Below are 16087 nucleotides of genomic sequence, written 5' to 3' on the forward strand. Positions count from 1 at the left end.
CCGTGCACAGAGATACTTATTGCCTATTTAGCAAGCATGACATCAGACATTGGTCAGTATTTTACATACTTCTGTTCAGCAAAAGCTTAATTTAGCAAACAGAGGAGTTGAACCTGAGGAGCAGCCTTACAGAAAAGTAAAAAGCATAAGGGGAAAAGATAACTGGCAGATAAGTGTGAACATACAGAGTAATGAGTTAAAAGTTCTTCGTGACCCAAGACGCAGTTCTTGCGGGTAACATGTTTGCTTAAACGGCACATATACCAAAGACCAGTTTAGAGTGACTGGATTTCAAGTTTCTAAAGCATATAGAAAGATTTGAAAATAATGACCTATATGGTATCACTGTTCCCGGAATCAGATCAGGTTTTTAAAAGGGACAGTTTTCACTCAGAATAAAGGCCTTGGATTATACCTGCTCTCTGAAACAGAAACCAACATTTTTCTTAGTGTTCGCTTTTAGCCTTGGATTTCCTTCTGCTGTGAAAAAATGTCCTGCCAGTTGTCACAGAGATTTTACCCCAATGGGAATTTCCCCCAAATTCTGCTGTTAGGACCACGTCTTCTGTTGCAGAAAAAAGCAGATGCTGGAGGCAGGATACGGACATAGCTTCCTCTGTACTCTTCTGTATCTCTGACAGATATTTGGTGAGCTGTCATTTCCAGCAGTGCTGCAGCCATCCCTGGAAGTTTTCCCAATTTACTGTAACACATAAGTCGATTGTGCAGATGTAAGCGTAATCTGCAGATGAATTAACACTGGATCAGAGTGATGGTAAAATGGGTATGCCAGAACCCCAGAAGCAGATGGTTCGTAGACCTGAAGACGGCGGGGTTAAATATATGAGTTGACTGTGACAGCAAAAAATTATATTGTATTATATAGGTCTCTGTGAGGAAGATGATATCTTTTTTTACTCTTGTAAACTTCAGCACTCATCATTTAATTCATCAGTTAAATTGAAGTGGGAGCAAAGGGACTCAGTACCATGAACAAAAGCTGTCTAGATTAGACTTCCAGTCCAGTTCTGTAGGACAAAAAGGTTTCTAGTCATTCATCTGGGCTTCTGAAGTTGTGATCACATCTATCAATTCAACCTCTGACCCTCTGAGGTTCATGAATCATTTTCCATATTTGACCTCAATGTAATATATAGTTTTCTCTCCACAGCCACTTTCTTCTCAGAAGTTGCAGCTGCTTACGGAGCACATTCATGTGAAAATGAGTGTTTCTGAACACACATCACTGGGAAATGCCCCATTTCTTTCATACGCATCTATATTTGAAAGTTGTCACATTTATAGTTTAGACTTCTTTTTTAAAAAAGAAAGATGATTTTTATTCAGAATTTAAATTCAGAAATATTTCTAATAATGTGGAATGTCTCTGACAGAACTGTTTGAAATAATCAAAAGAAGGAACTCTGTCAAGTTAACTTTTCTGCTAACTGAGCTTTTTTTATTCTATTAGTATTTTAAACAATTTCATTCGGGTTGTTGGTTTCTTCCTCCTTCTCTCTCTTCTTTCTTCAGGTTATTTTAGTTAGGGTATGTGCAGCGAGGGCAGAGGAGATCCGTGCTCTGTGGTGCTTGGCAGATAATAGCAGTGGTAACAAAACAAGTACAGGAATTTCAGTGTTGAAATTTCAATTGATTCAACTGTAGTAACAAAGAGCACACCCATTCCCCCAGGACTGCAGCTTGCAGTCCTCCAGCATGAAAAAAGAGGGAATGAGCCAGAAGAGAAGGGGAGGAGAGGCTGCATTTTCTGGTCTAACTCCTGCATTGATTCACCACAGCAATTCACCGAGTCCCAGCGTGCAGTATTAGTTTTCCGAATCTCACTTTAAGGAGAAGAAACTCAGGGAACCTCCTGCTTGAAAACCCCACCACACCAGTGGATGTCGTCCCTCCTGCACAGTGCAACAAAAGCCTGTGGTGACAGCCAGCGGGCTTTTCTTGGGTGCTTTTCACAGACTCCTCAGAACTAGTCTACAGGCCTACTCAAAGGTCCCTGGGACACAGCACTAGGCACACGCCAGAGCAGCTTGGAGGAGAAACGTGGAAGATGCAGATCTGAGGAAGAGGCACAGGACAGCTCCAAAATAGGTGGATATTATGGTGAAATTTTGCACACAGTGAAAGAAAGACCTATGCACTGAGAGTAGATGATGACATGCTCGTGAAGTTATTCAAGAAAGCTACTTCCCAGCAGCACAGAAGATATCATAGGACCTAAGACATTGTCATTTATAGATACTTGTGTCTGTTGGAAGGCGGTTGTTGTTCTGAGGAATGTTGTTCTTGCTAAGGGTTCAGAGAGATTTGGAAGAGAAATAACAAATCCATCTTATTTCACATGATATTGAAGATGTGATCATTTTTTTAATAATCACTCCACAACTTAATCATTTCTTTGAGAGGTTTACAAATCCAATTTACATAAGCAATGCAAATGTGATGGTCTAAGAGTCTTTTTAATGAGGGAAATATGCTCATTTATGTTCAAATCATAACAAAGAGGGAAAAAAATGGAAAAAGAATACCTTGTCGTTTGCCCACGGAAAATTTTACACAGCAAATGTTGAAAGAATGCCTTCACACGTCTTTCTTTCTGAATGAACCCTTGCCTTCCAGAGGCTTTCTAGTATTTCCTGTGATTTTTGTCAAGGAAAAAGTTTAAAATTAAATTTAAAAAAGGTGCAGACTGAGACTCTTTTCATTTGAATCTGTTCATTCACTGAGTCAATAATTAGAAAGCTGCAGTACCAAAACAGTGAAAGTGTTCATTCCTTTGCCCTCTTTTCAGATATTTCAATAAAAATAAATAGTAAACACACACACATAAATGCGCACACACACACAAGATTTAAATGGTCTTTTTAAAAAAAGCATTATTTTAAATGAGGTGATTTTACTTCTGTGTCACTTGTGATATTCTGGACGTATTAGTTGACTGATCATTGAGAACAGTCTTTATTTATTGTTATGTGCGAGAATGATTACAGATATTCCTCGTATTGATTGCTTCAGAGAATTCCCTATTGGAATGCTGGGATGCCAAATTTTCATTTAGTAGCCGAGTTTATGTCTGTCACCTGGCTAAGCTGACAAAAATTCGGTGGTTCGGTCATTCCTTAATAGAGGTTTTATCTGACAAATATTTTCCTGAAGCAGCATTTCATCATTAGTGCCACTCTCTTGAGTGGCATTTCATCATGCAGTGTCACTATCCGTCAGAAGAAGGAAGAAGACCCTATTGTTTCACTGGAACACAAGCAAAACAATGGATGAAAAGACCTGGAAGGAAATAACCTTCAACCCAGCTGAGGAATGCTATTTCTGCATCAGGCAATGCCTTAGTGTAGTTAATACCATATTAAGCACAGTGACAGCTATATTCCTGTCTTTGTTTATAGCAGTGTTGTTTCAAAATCTGTACCTCCAAAGCACGGAATCTGAGGCCAACCCTAATATTCACTTTTTGGTATTTTTGGAATTCCTGTTTGTGTATTATGGAAGAAAGTCGAGACAATTTTCCAGTAAGTTAGTATTGCTCATTGGTTTTTATTCCTGAGGAGTGAGGATGCTTCAGACTATAAATCTTTCACTGGTCCAGGCTAACTGTTGCCTCTCCTGGGCTGCAGGCCAGTGTAGTTTTGTAGGGAGGAATTACACAACTTGATGAGAAAGAAGTAAACAGTCCGCTGTTAGCAGCTATTTGAAATAGCAGCTGTTTAAGGCTATTCAGCACTGGGGGATATTAGCGGTATTACAAGGCAAACTGTAGTTGGTGTACCATATGCGCATATGACTGCACACTGTGTCATATTTATCTAATGTGAAGCTTTCACTTCCTGGCAAACGTAATAGTGGTATTTATAGTGGTCAGTGCTGAAGTATTTAAAGAGATTCTGGTCACTGTACAGTATGGATGTTCAGTATGGATAAGGAGATGAGAAGCTGTTAATGTTTTGGACTTGGCAGTTCTCATCAGTGGTCACCGTACATCTTCTTCCAAGTACCGCTAACATGTAAAGAAACTGGTGTTAATATATAGAGAACTGAGTACGTGCCATTGATCTGCTTGTATCCGCACACAGATCTAGGGCATGGTGTTTGAGGGGAAGCTGAGGGTCTATGGCGCGAAAGTTTGCTCAGCTATCCATGATGAGAAAAGTAGCTGAAATTATCATAAATAATGCAAAACATTTGCCTGTCTCATCAGGACACTGTTCATTGTGAGAGCTCCAGCGAAGGAGGCTCTGAAACTTGTCCTTTCGCACTTTCAATGTCCTTTAGTTTTTATGTCAAAGAAAATGAGAGCAATCGTTCATTTTCTCCGTTCTTAAAACGCCCATTTCCCCCTGGCTGAAATTTTTCTTCCCAGGTCACCCTAATCAGAAGTGTGGGATATAGTGAGCTCCGATCCAAGCAATTTTAAGGACTGTTAGATCTAGAAACTCCCTTATTTGGAGAAGTGGGATCCCTCCTTTCCCAAGGGATTATAAGTTTTTTTTCTCAGTCTTGAGTAGATGTGTAATGAGATGTTAAAATGTTGACACTTTGATTTATAGAGAATCCCTTAAGATATTTTTAGCCTTTTTAAAAAACTGTTAGGACTAATTTTTCTATTCCTCTAGGGCTGGTACATACTATTTAAGTTGTCTTTACCAGCACAGGAATATAAAAAGAGAGGAATAACAAACTTTGCAAGTGTTGAAAAGAAAAAGAAAAATAAAAGAATATTTTTTTTCTCCAAAATGTATTGCAGGAAAAATATTTCTGATATTAAAGTTTTATTGGCTCTCTTTTGGGATGAACTATATACTTTTCCATTTCTAGGTAATGCAGCTTTCCAAATAATATACTGAGAATGTAGAGTGGAAAGACAAGATGTAAGGAAATAAGGACAAGTTAAGTAGATCATCCTTTATAATTACTTAAACTAATTTTTTAGGTCAAACTTAGCAATGGTTGGGCTTACCCTAAATTTGATTCTTTGACATTTCACACTTGCAGAAATAGTCATTTTTGTTGCTCTTTGTATCAAATTAACACATTTTTAAAAAATTAGCCATGTGTTCTTAGTCTCCTGAACTGTCTTTTGCCTGGGAGATGCTACATATTTTATGAAAACAGTGGCATTTTCAATAAGCAAAAATTTGCCCTAGCATCTGCTTAAAAGAATAATGAGAACAATATACAGATTTCATAATTACAAAAACATCACTTTTTCGCCCAGATACAGTACTGTGAAGACATCACATTCACATCAGAAGTGATTTTTGGCTTCTGGAAACTCGGGCCATGTCATCATAGCTTGGTGGGCAGCTGCTGGGGCAGCCTGGGTCTTCCAGGAGCGCTCCTGCTCTGGGCCTGCTTGTCAGCAGGGCTGTCACCTTGGCTGCTCAGCTATCTGCATGTGAGCAGGCCAAGCCTCCATGCTTTTCTGACCCATGTGAGCAGCCATCTGTAAGGGAGCAGAGGCTATTATTCAAAAGTACTTAGGCAGGTGGGTCCAGGGGCATTAAAAACTCTCATCAAGAGCATGGACCCTGCCATATAGTTAGTAAAGCAGCTGCCCTTGAAGCTAATGCTTCTGTCTCATATCTCAATCAGTATGTGATCTGTAGGAAAAGCAGAAAGGAATACCATGCCTCAGGGTCAGTAGGTGCCATGACCATTTTCCAGCTGCTCCTAAAGGTCTCTGGAAGAGCTGAAGCAAGAGGAGCACCCCGTGCTGCTGGAGCTCCTCTCCTTTAGCCTCCCACTCCCATGCCAACAGAGAAGCCTTCAGATCTTTTGGTAGAGTTGTAGATAGAAAAGTATTTCACAAAGGAAAAAAAGGAAGACAAAAAGTAAATGCAGTGTTCGTGGGAGGAAAGATTGTCAGTCCTGCATATTAAAGTGGATCCTTGGGAAGGTGCTGGTACCTCGCACATGGCTGTGCTGGTCATCTTTGAGCAATTGGTGTGAGTGGGGAAGTAGGGTGTGGTGGGAAATTCAGTCTCCATCTCTGTTCTGTCCCTGTGTTTTCTGCTTTACCTGTGGATGTGTTTGCTAATGGTGATGGTGACAGTTGTTAACTAGACTCTATTTTGACATTGCCAAATCTTTTCACACAGGTCACCATCTGCTTCATGGTGAACTGCAGTTGAAAGGCTCTGCGTAGCCCATTAGCAAATTCTTTAGCTGTCCAGACCTCTAAAATATTTTAAAAGCCCTGTTTAAAAGCTCAAGCAGGTTTTTACTTTGGTTGCTCTTTTCTGCTTCACAGCCCAGGTTTTGTTACCTGTCTCATAGTAATGAATTAACTATAAATACCCGTGACAGCCCAGGGAAATCAGAGACAGCTGGGGTCACACAGGGAGTGGTCTTTGAAGGAAAGATGAGACTTCTTCCTGAGTCACTCCTCTAGGCTGATTATAGAATATTTGCAAACTACCTCTCTCACAGGGAGTAAGAGGATTTGGCCCTGCCATGTCATACTTACTGCACAATCTCGTGTAAAACCACTGATCTCAGTGGAATTATGATTGATACTGGTGCAACAAGAACACAGTTTGGCCTGGGTACTATGGGGAGATGATGATCAAAATACTGAACTGACCCATCTCTCAGGGTTATCTCAGGCAGGGAAGGTAGCAAAACCTTCCATGCTGCTCTGGACCATCTGAGTTTCCCTGGAGGATTTTAGCTCTCCGTCAAGGTTTCATTTAGTTTTGATTCGTATTGACTTAGAATACGTTTAATGTCTTTTTTTTTTTTTTTTTGCTGCAGTAATAGTAAAAAATCTGTTTTTCTTCCCTAACTCTGTGCAGGCTGGCATGGCTTTGACTTATGATCCAACAGCTGCTATACAGAATGGGTAAGGAATGCATGCTTTGTTATGCCTTTTTAAAAAATTATTTTGGATACCATCTTCCTTTTCTCTTTCTGTGGCAAAACTTATTCAGAAGCAAATTTGCTCAGTCATATTTTGTCTAAAGCATGTAATGATATATTGTCAAGTTCTTTTAGTTTTCCTTTTGTTTTTATGCCCTGTTGTTTGTAATATCCATTTGAACGGGAAGTTGTTTTTCCTAATAGTTTCCATCTCTATTTGGCAAATGCTAGTGGTTTTTTTAATCTTTCTCTGTCATGAAATGGAAACCAATAAAATTTCCCTTTACTGACTTTGCTTTTGTTGAAATGATTATTGAAGATTCCAGCATATTTTGGATAATAGAGCTGTTATTTAATCTGGGTTCTCTCTGCTGGTCGGATGGTTTCCATTGCATTGTCTGAATAGAAATGCCAAATAGGGAGAAAGCCTTAAATTAGTGCGTGAGCAGATATGTGATTTAGGAGTAGAATTTTGAACAACATTTTTTCATTTCTCATCTTCAGCTTGTCAACATAAAGAATTACAGCTTTGTTCAAGTTTAGCAGAGAAGTCACACCATGGTATTATTTATCTGCATTATTACATTTCCAATCGTTTCATGAGATAAAAAACTAGATCCATGAAATCTGGCTATTCTTTCAGATAGGTTAACAATAAAAGAGAAGCAAGAGGCTCAGCCCTGAACTCTTTGACAGTCACTCTTGATCAGAGAGATGTTTGATATAATTATCGGATTCCATGCATACTCTCATCTGTGTTCTCCAGCTGAAGGGGAGAATGTATTGACATAGAGGAGAATGGGTTTATTTTTTAAGTATTTGTTACAGCACTGTTAGGTGAAGAATTTCAAAAAACAAAAAAAACAAACAAACATTCTCAGTAGCTTCAAAAAAATCTATAATCACAGTTAGCATATTTTACTTAATTGTTGTTTGCAAGCGGTATCTTTGCGGGGCTCATTGTATTCCCGTGTTGTGGAGGAAGAAGCCAAAGCAGAGCAACTCAGAAAAAGAGAGTATTTTTTTTTCAGAATTGTGACTTCAGAATCCTTCTGGTTCTGGTTCCCTGGTCAGGCTGCTCAAACAAGTCTTCCTTCTCTATCCCTTCTCCCATGCTATCATCATACTTTTCAGCGGGTAACGCATTATAGGCTATAAATAAAACCATCACTAGTTCATAATTCACTAGTGTTTCATCCAGACAACTGCCTTTTATTTCAAGGGAATTCCTGTATGTCAGTTACATGAATGTTTTGGAAATTGTAATTTGAATGATCCTTTGAGATTAATATCACTTTAGTTCAAGAATGATTTTCTGAAATTATGAACGTTATCTCACATCCAGACATCTTTTATATCAGAGAGTACCCAGCATTGCTCAGGTGTTTAGGTCACTCGGTTGTTTGAACGTACTGTCCCTGACCATTGAGAAAAGAAATAGTATCCAATGGTGAATATTCAGCTCTACAGTTTTTAAAATGTTCTGTCATTTGTAAAGCACGAAATAAACTACAGCATTGGATATCGCTCTAAGAATGATAATTACTGCTTTGACATATCTCTTTTTTCTAGATCATCCAAATATTTTCAGTTTGATCAGGACAAAACCATCTCATTCAAAATGCTCTTATGGTGAGATTTTGATTGCATGCAATATCACAAGGAGAAAGCGTTACTGTCTGGAAAACGTCGATTTGCCCACAGAAAGTTACACAGCTGTTGTTCCATCCTCTGGTGGCGTCTTAAAAATGCTCTCACCTTAGGATCACCATGACTGTTTGATTACATTATTTCTTTTTAGCTCCCCAAGCGTTCATTTAATTGTATCTGTATATCCTATACTTATAAATTTTTACCATTTTTCATAAGCCTCTTTACTTGCAAGTATAATAAAAATTTGGCTCATGGGTTTTACTTTAGATAAGTCTGGGAGCGCCTTGGCACTTTGCTTGTAAAATGTGTAAATGTGATTTGTTACTCAGAAATACAATAGATGTGTATCATAGCAGGTGTGTGGCCATGGTATAGGAGAGCTAAAGGTTCTTATACAATCCACTGTATTAAATAAAACAGATTAACTCAAACCTCAGTAAAATTAAGTTAAGAAAGAAGTTATTCTTCACAATGGGGACAATCTAGGGGTGAGCACAAAGTTGATTCTTGCAGCTCCGTTGTGTTGCTTGTTTACCCATGTGGGTAAGATGCTGCATAACACTCTGCAGTAGGGTGAAACAAGAGGCTAAGGTTTACGTGGAGCAACGTTACCCAGAGATTTGTAAAACTAAGACTGCTTGCAGCAGGCCTCTCTGGTTCAGTCAAGTTGAGCAGGTGTTGGCACTGCATGTGGCTAGCAAGGACTTGTTGCCCTACTGTGATAAGCATGAGTCACTTGGTGCCCACCAGGGTGGAGCTAAGTGAACCGAGGCTGGAGAAGGGGTAAGTGAAGATACTGCATCCTAAGCCAAGAGGAAGTTTCAGGTGAGGTGTGAGTTACTAATAAACCAAAAAAAAAAAAAAAAAGATTGACTGCACATGCTGGCACCTATTAAAATCCTGTATGATGTTGATGGATGCCTTTGATTCATTTTGACATATGTAAGGTGCTAAGTCCTCAAAGGCTATATGGAGCCTCACTGGAGAGACAGCTGCAGGTATCCCAGGATGATATTTAAAATTCCAAACTCCTCAAGAGGCTTGTATTATATTAGGTTTTGGTTTGGGGCATAATCAAACCTCAGGGAAGAATTTGGACTCTTTATATGTTCTTCAGATGAAAAGGCAGGGATTCTCATTGCTCATCGTGTAGTACTATCACTTTTATTACATTATAACTGCATATTTTCTTTGAAAATCTATGGCGAGAATAAAACAAAAAGAGAGCGAGAGAGGCTTTTGCTAAAAATAGCTAAGTTTTTTCTCCACAAAGGAATAGATAATTTTCTTCAGAGTCTATTAAGTCGTAAGGCTTGATTCTCCATTTCATTTTATTGTTTTTATGCCCACGTAACTCTGTTTAAGCATCCAGCAGAGTTACGTCAGTGTAAAACTGGTATAATGGAGCAGAGAATCAGGCCCGTGGCATACCATAGCACTGCAGCATGAGTTGTGGAAGAGGTGGTAACAGCACACTTCAGTAGATAAGGTCTTTTCCCATGCCAATCTCTCTGTGCCTTTTTGTTTTATAATCAGGCTTTCCTGAATTGCATTTACAAATGTACTCAGGTTTTATTTTGGGGAGTAGTGTGCCTGTTGTAATAGGCTATTGATTTTTCAATTTGTGGTATTAATATTATTTTAGTCGTTTAATGCACTCATATACGAACCAAATAGAGCTCTTGTGCTTGCACTGTAAAGATGCTCATTTAAAATGTTGCTGAGGCTTGAGTCCTCTTGGCCATTGGACTAAAATTGCAATGCACTGTATCAGTTTAATATCTGATATCTGGGGGACTGTACTGTGCATTTGCAGGCCAATGGGCTCAATATTCAGATAGGTCTTTTTCATCTCAAACATCTGACTCTGTGGCTTATTGCAATGGAAAACTGCTGCTCTGATAACGCTTGGTAATACTCCTACATTGTGTGAGCCCCAGGATACTATTTATGAATCTAACTTTTTCAGTACTGCCTGCAGGCATGAGGCATGAGCAAATGGTGTTTATTGCTGTGCAAATAGGGTCTCGCTCTTGTGCAGGCTCTGTGTGGAAGCTTGCACATTCCCCCATAGGATGGGAACCATATGGATTTTTTTTTTCTTTTTTTTTTTTTTTGGCAGGAAAATAGCGACCAGACGCTACAGATAATGCAGTCTCCAAATGTGAAGGGAAGGTTGATGTAGGAGGGGAGTATGTGCTTTGTCTGTTAAGCAACAGAAACTGTTCTTACAGCATTGCCTATGTGTGCCTGATGATGTACTGTGAATGTGCTTCTTTTAAGGCCTCTTTAGAATGTGTTCTTTTAAGCCCTTTTATAAACTCTTCATGAACATCCAGGAATATCTTTTTGCCTCCTTATGATCCGTATGTTTTCCTTGGGCTTATGAAATCCATGCATACCAAAAAGGTCCCTTTTTAATGCAAGGGCAGTGTCCATTTTGCCTCTCCCTATCACCTGCATTTCTACACTTCTGCTTTGAGCAATGCAATTGCAGCAGAGGAACAAGGACACTGGCTTGCATCTACAAAAGACTTTGCACAGGCTGCAACATATGGCTGCAAACTGCGTTTGCAGAAAACGTGGCTGAGCCTTTTGGAGGGCTCTCCTCAGAGCTCACAGGTCAACTTCCACAAAACCTGCAGCTCTCAAAGTACAGTAGAAGATACTACATGTTTTAATGCCAGGAGATTTGGGAGTCTAATCAAACAATAAGTCTAAAATGAATCAAAGCTAGTATAAATCGTATCTTTTTCCACTTCTTTTTCCAATGCCCATATTATATTGACTGAGAATCCTGCATTCCTTTGGACTTACTTACAGCATGCGTCTTTTGCCCCTTGTCACCTCTCCCTGAGTCTAAAGGATTGCTAATGTAATCCAAAGGCCAGAAAGCATAAAACAGACAAGGTCAGCAGCTGCAGAGGTCTTGTTGGGGCAGTGTAGTGTTTACTACACTTTCATTTTTGCTCCTCCTATCTTTTTTTGAGGTGCCCACCATGTCACTTATGCCACTGTAGATTGATTACGTATCTGGGCATTAGCCTAATTGTATGTAAAAGGAATTTGGATGAGATGTCTCCGTGACCCATGGATGAGAGCGTTTCAAGTCCTCGTTGTGAGCGCAACCCACCGGGCCGTGCTCGCCTGCAGCGCGGTGGCAGCTTGCGCTTCCCCCTCCTGGGGAGGCTCCATGAGAGCCCGCGGTGTCCCAGGAGGCAGGCTGTGCTCTGTCCTCAGCGTACTACTATCCTTCAAGCTTGGCAGAGAGGGCTTCGGAATACACTTGTTCAGTTTTTGCACTGTTAAATTCCCCTGGGCAATATGCAAATCCTTTTTTTTAGATCGCTTTACGGCACAGGTGACGCTGTAGCAGGAGGAGAACCTTTGTCTCTGAGCATAAGGGATTTCTGACTATAAAATGTTTGACCTGCGCCCTGTCACAGCGACTCATATTGTTAAAACTGATTTATTATTATTAAAATTGAAGTATATGAACTGGATGTTCTCACATTTCCTTCCTTTCTCTTCTTTGACTCTCCGGTTGCAAGTATTTTCACAGTATAGCTGAGTGTCCTGATAATATGTTTTATTTGATGCGTATTTGAGAGCGTTCCAAACTGTGACAGATAAACGGTATTGGCAGGGGTGTTGGAAGGGTTGTATTTTTCACATTACCAGAGTGTATGTTCTACAAGCTTGTGTACTATTCAGATAACTGCACCTCTAAGCTGAAAATGAAATGGTTAGCTCTCTGTCAAATTCTTGGCTTAGCACACATTTTCTGTAAATTTGGTAGTATTTGCTTGGATTTATTGGAGAGTTTATTCCAAAAGATCAGCGTTACTCCCCTGAACTCTCCAGTGTGTGAGTGGTTTGTATCTGAGTGGCAGCGTTTCACCTTCCTCGGGCGTGCAGCATCAGTGCCCGCCTGACGGATAGAATTAGAACAGAAGGAACAAAAATGTGTTGTTTGCTCCAAAGAGTTTTGTTTTTATCCTGTCCTTCGGTTCAAGAGGTTTATGTGTAATTTCTGTTGTACATTCTGCCTGTAGAGCAAATTCTGTCTGTCAGTTGGCCATTGACTGTTTTCATTTGCAGTTCAACCTTCATCTGGAAACAGATCCCTGTAACAGGACTTAGATAATATGTATCATGCTAATGCCATAGACAAACCCAACTGATGCTAAAAAATAGCCCCCCAAACTAACTTGGTGTGAAAATAATGGGATATATTTGATACAAACAGTGGGATATAAATACCACTAACTTCTCGTAATAGGATGCATACAGAATTGGACGAAGACACAGTTTTAAAATAGTCTCTCTGTGAGCATTGTGAGGACAGATAAATGTTCCTAAAATAGCAATATATTTCTATTAAACAAAAAATCACTCAGACGCCACCTGCTGCTTTTGGCATCTTAAAATCTTATTTCGAATAGAGAGAGCAAAGGATTGCTTCTCTGTGTCTCTCTCCCCTTCTAACTTTGAATGTTTCCACCCAACCTTCAAAGAGGGCAGCCTGTTTTTCCAAGCCTATTGGTTGGATGAACTCAGTGATTATTTGAGCCTGCATCGAGAATGAATGCATCCAGTCTGAACTAGACTGATTAGTACTAAATCCAGGATGCCAGGGCGATCAGGAAATAGAGCACTTGTTTAAACACCAGTAATGATTTTTTTGTTGCGTGGCTCTCATGGAAAGCTACTGTTGATTGCCTCAGTGTGAGGAGGAAAAAAAAAAGAAAAAAGAGGCAGGGAGTGCAGTCCACTTCAGTGTTACAGAGAGAGCATATGTGCAAAGTCTTCTGTTACTGGTAAGACTGGTGCATGCTACATGAGAACAATCTGTATGAAGTTTAAATGGGACAAGAGACCATTGCACAGGAGCATGTTTCTCTCTTTTTTGAAGAGTCAAAAATATTAGGTAGCTGTAAGCCCACAAATGTTCTTTTTTTAAGCAATTTTCTTTACCGACTTACATTTAAAACTGAAGAAAGGGCAAATACAAAAAATTTTGTGAGCACACAAATATTAAGTACTTACGCAATGCACAAGTAGTGATATTTTCCTAATTATAATTTTATCAATAATCATTAACCCACAGGGAAAAGAGAACAAATATAGCATTTATTACCATCAAGCAAGAGATGGCACAATTTTTGTTCATAACATGCAGCAGTGGAAATAAAAACAACTAAATCTGAGATTTTCAATGCTGCCTGGGGCACTTAGGTTCATAATTCTTGATATATTTCTCTGAAAGGTAGGTGTCTAGCTCTCTGTTGAGATGAGTATGAAAATTTCATCCAGTTTCTGTAGCTATCCCTTAATAAAATAGTTCAGGCATATATATGGAATGTGTTATTCTCAGCACTAAACTGTTAAGATCTGAAAAGAAAACATTACTGTATGTATAAATGAATCACTATCATTGTCTTTGATATCATGAAAGAAATTTCCCTTCACTAGATAGTGCTCCGGAAAATCAGCTGTCTTTGCATTTCAAATAATTACTTCTTATATTGCGAAGTTCTATATTTGTGCTAGTTGAAGTGAAAAAAAAAAATGATTTGTGTAAATATTCCTCTTCCTTTCCATTTTCAAGATCTGCTTAGTGGAGCCATCACATCTTTTTTATTGTGGTTTTGGAAATAGATGGACATAATTACTTGGGTAGATTCCTTTTGTCTTTGCCTGGGAGGCAGTGAATTAGTCAGTTAGAGTCTAGCAGTCAAAAGGTTCAAAAATCTTCTTTTTGTTCTTTGTTTGCAGATTTTATTCCTCACCGTACAGTATTGCAACAAACCGCATGATTCCACAGACATCAATCACACCATTCATTGCTGCTTCCCCTGTCTCTACATATCAGGTACGTCAGATTTGCACTTGTCTGCTATGTTTTCCATTTAATTATGTTTTGGATGTGGATGAAGGCAAAGCGTATGCCACAGAAAATTGTGTGAGTGCTTGCACTCTTGAATCACGCTTTAGACAAAAGGCATTCTAGTAGTATCATTTGGTGCAGGGTTTCAAGTATTTCCTGCATTCTTTAAATAAGGAAATAAAACCCATCATATTTTTTTTTTCATTTCAGTCAGTAAACAGCATTTTGCTTCATTTCCAGTTGACAACAGTGAAAGCTTGTCATTCTTAAGGAAATGTCATCATTTTGGCTTCCTTTCACTGGCCAAAAGCTTTATGAAATGCATCTTTTTATAATTTATGTTGACTGCATTGTTTTTTGACCTTTTCACCTCTAGTAGCAGCATCCTTTAACAACACTCATTTTTATCCAATAATCCCTGACAAAGCAAGATACTTTGAGATAATTGTCCTCATGTCCTTCTTCAGTCTCCCACACATTTTGTCTTTCGGAGCTTCTCTTCTGAGCGTATCGCTCCTAGGTCTCCACTGGGAAATTATTGCTGAGATGGAAGTCAGAACTTGGTTGTATAGTTTTATTATTAGCCATTCTCTGGGAACATATCACTTTCATTGTGAAGCTGGTCATTGCCTATACATTTTCCCATTTCATTTATTTTTGTCCTGTAGCATCACTGCTTGTCCAGGCCTGAGTCCTACCTAAGAAAAGTCAACCAAACTTGCCAAGCTGCATGGTGGATTGGATTGTTTTTAATGTTAAAAATGGCTTGGTTCCCCTTCCCCTTCCCCTTCCCCTTCCCCTTCCCCTTCCCCTTCCCCTTCCCCTTCCCCTTCCCCTTCCCCTTCCCCTTCCCCTTCCCCTTCCCCTTCCCCTTCCCCTTCCCCTTCCCCTTCCCCTTCCCCTTCCCCTTCCCCTTCCCCTTTCCTTTCCTTTCCTTCCGAGATGGTATGCCATTATCTACAGATAATGCTGGGAGGTTGTGCTCAAAATCATTTTAGTTGCTGGGTTTTAAACTTGGTCTTCAAAGGTGAATGTTTCCCTGCATTTTCCTTGACTTTTGTGTTCCTTGAGTTTTGTGTTCTTTAGAAGGCTATTTAACATTTCTCAAGCAAAAGTTGTTTGGATGAGATAAGTTCAATAAATTTCAGTAAATGACAACACAAATTCTAAAATTTCAGAAGATCCAGTAGTGCCAGAGACATCCAAATGCAGCTCACATACACTTTTATCAGTACCAAAGCTGGCTTAAGAGGTTCCTCCCTCTCATATGCAGCCACTTATTCCCCTCCCTGCTCCTTAGTTCATGATTGCTCCCCTCTGCATCAGTCCATGGTTTGATGTGTCTGCACCATAAACCATTGATTATCTTTTTTTTTTTTTAACCCAGATCATTTTCCATATGTAGGTTACAGTTGAAGCCCAAAGACATTTTCTTTGGCACAGCTAAGGAACTGCCAGGGTTCAGGCGTGGGAGCAAGGAACAGCAGCACGCAATGGCGGCTTTTTTATCTAATGGGGATTCACAGTAGAAAATTTTGTAGTAGATGTATGTGCGCATCTACTACACACTGTGTGTACACACTGTGTGTAGTAGATGACTTTGGTTGACTTTTGTTTGGTGACTACACTGAACTTATTTATCAACAAAAAATCTAC

At 39.4% G+C, this 16087-nt stretch overlaps 1 protein-coding gene across 9 annotated transcripts in view; it reads left to right on the forward strand.

The window, feature by feature from the left end:
- The window catches only part of RBMS3 (RNA binding motif single stranded interacting protein 3), a 712732-nt gene that overhangs the window by 623862 nt on the left and 72783 nt on the right, over positions 1-16087 (forward strand). For all 9 annotated transcript variants that reach the window (XM_068935481.1, XM_068935482.1, XM_068935483.1 and 6 more), the window contains 2 exons: positions 6825-6871; positions 14320-14416. In XM_068935481.1, the coding sequence (XP_068791582.1) occupies positions 6825-6871; positions 14320-14416 (144 nt within the window). The remainder of the gene's footprint in view (positions 1-6824; positions 6872-14319; positions 14417-16087) is intronic.

This window comes from Struthio camelus, chromosome 2, assembly GCF_040807025.1.
Source record: "Struthio camelus isolate bStrCam1 chromosome 2, bStrCam1.hap1, whole genome shotgun sequence".
Taxonomy (NCBI): Eukaryota; Metazoa; Chordata; class Aves; order Struthioniformes; family Struthionidae; genus Struthio; species Struthio camelus.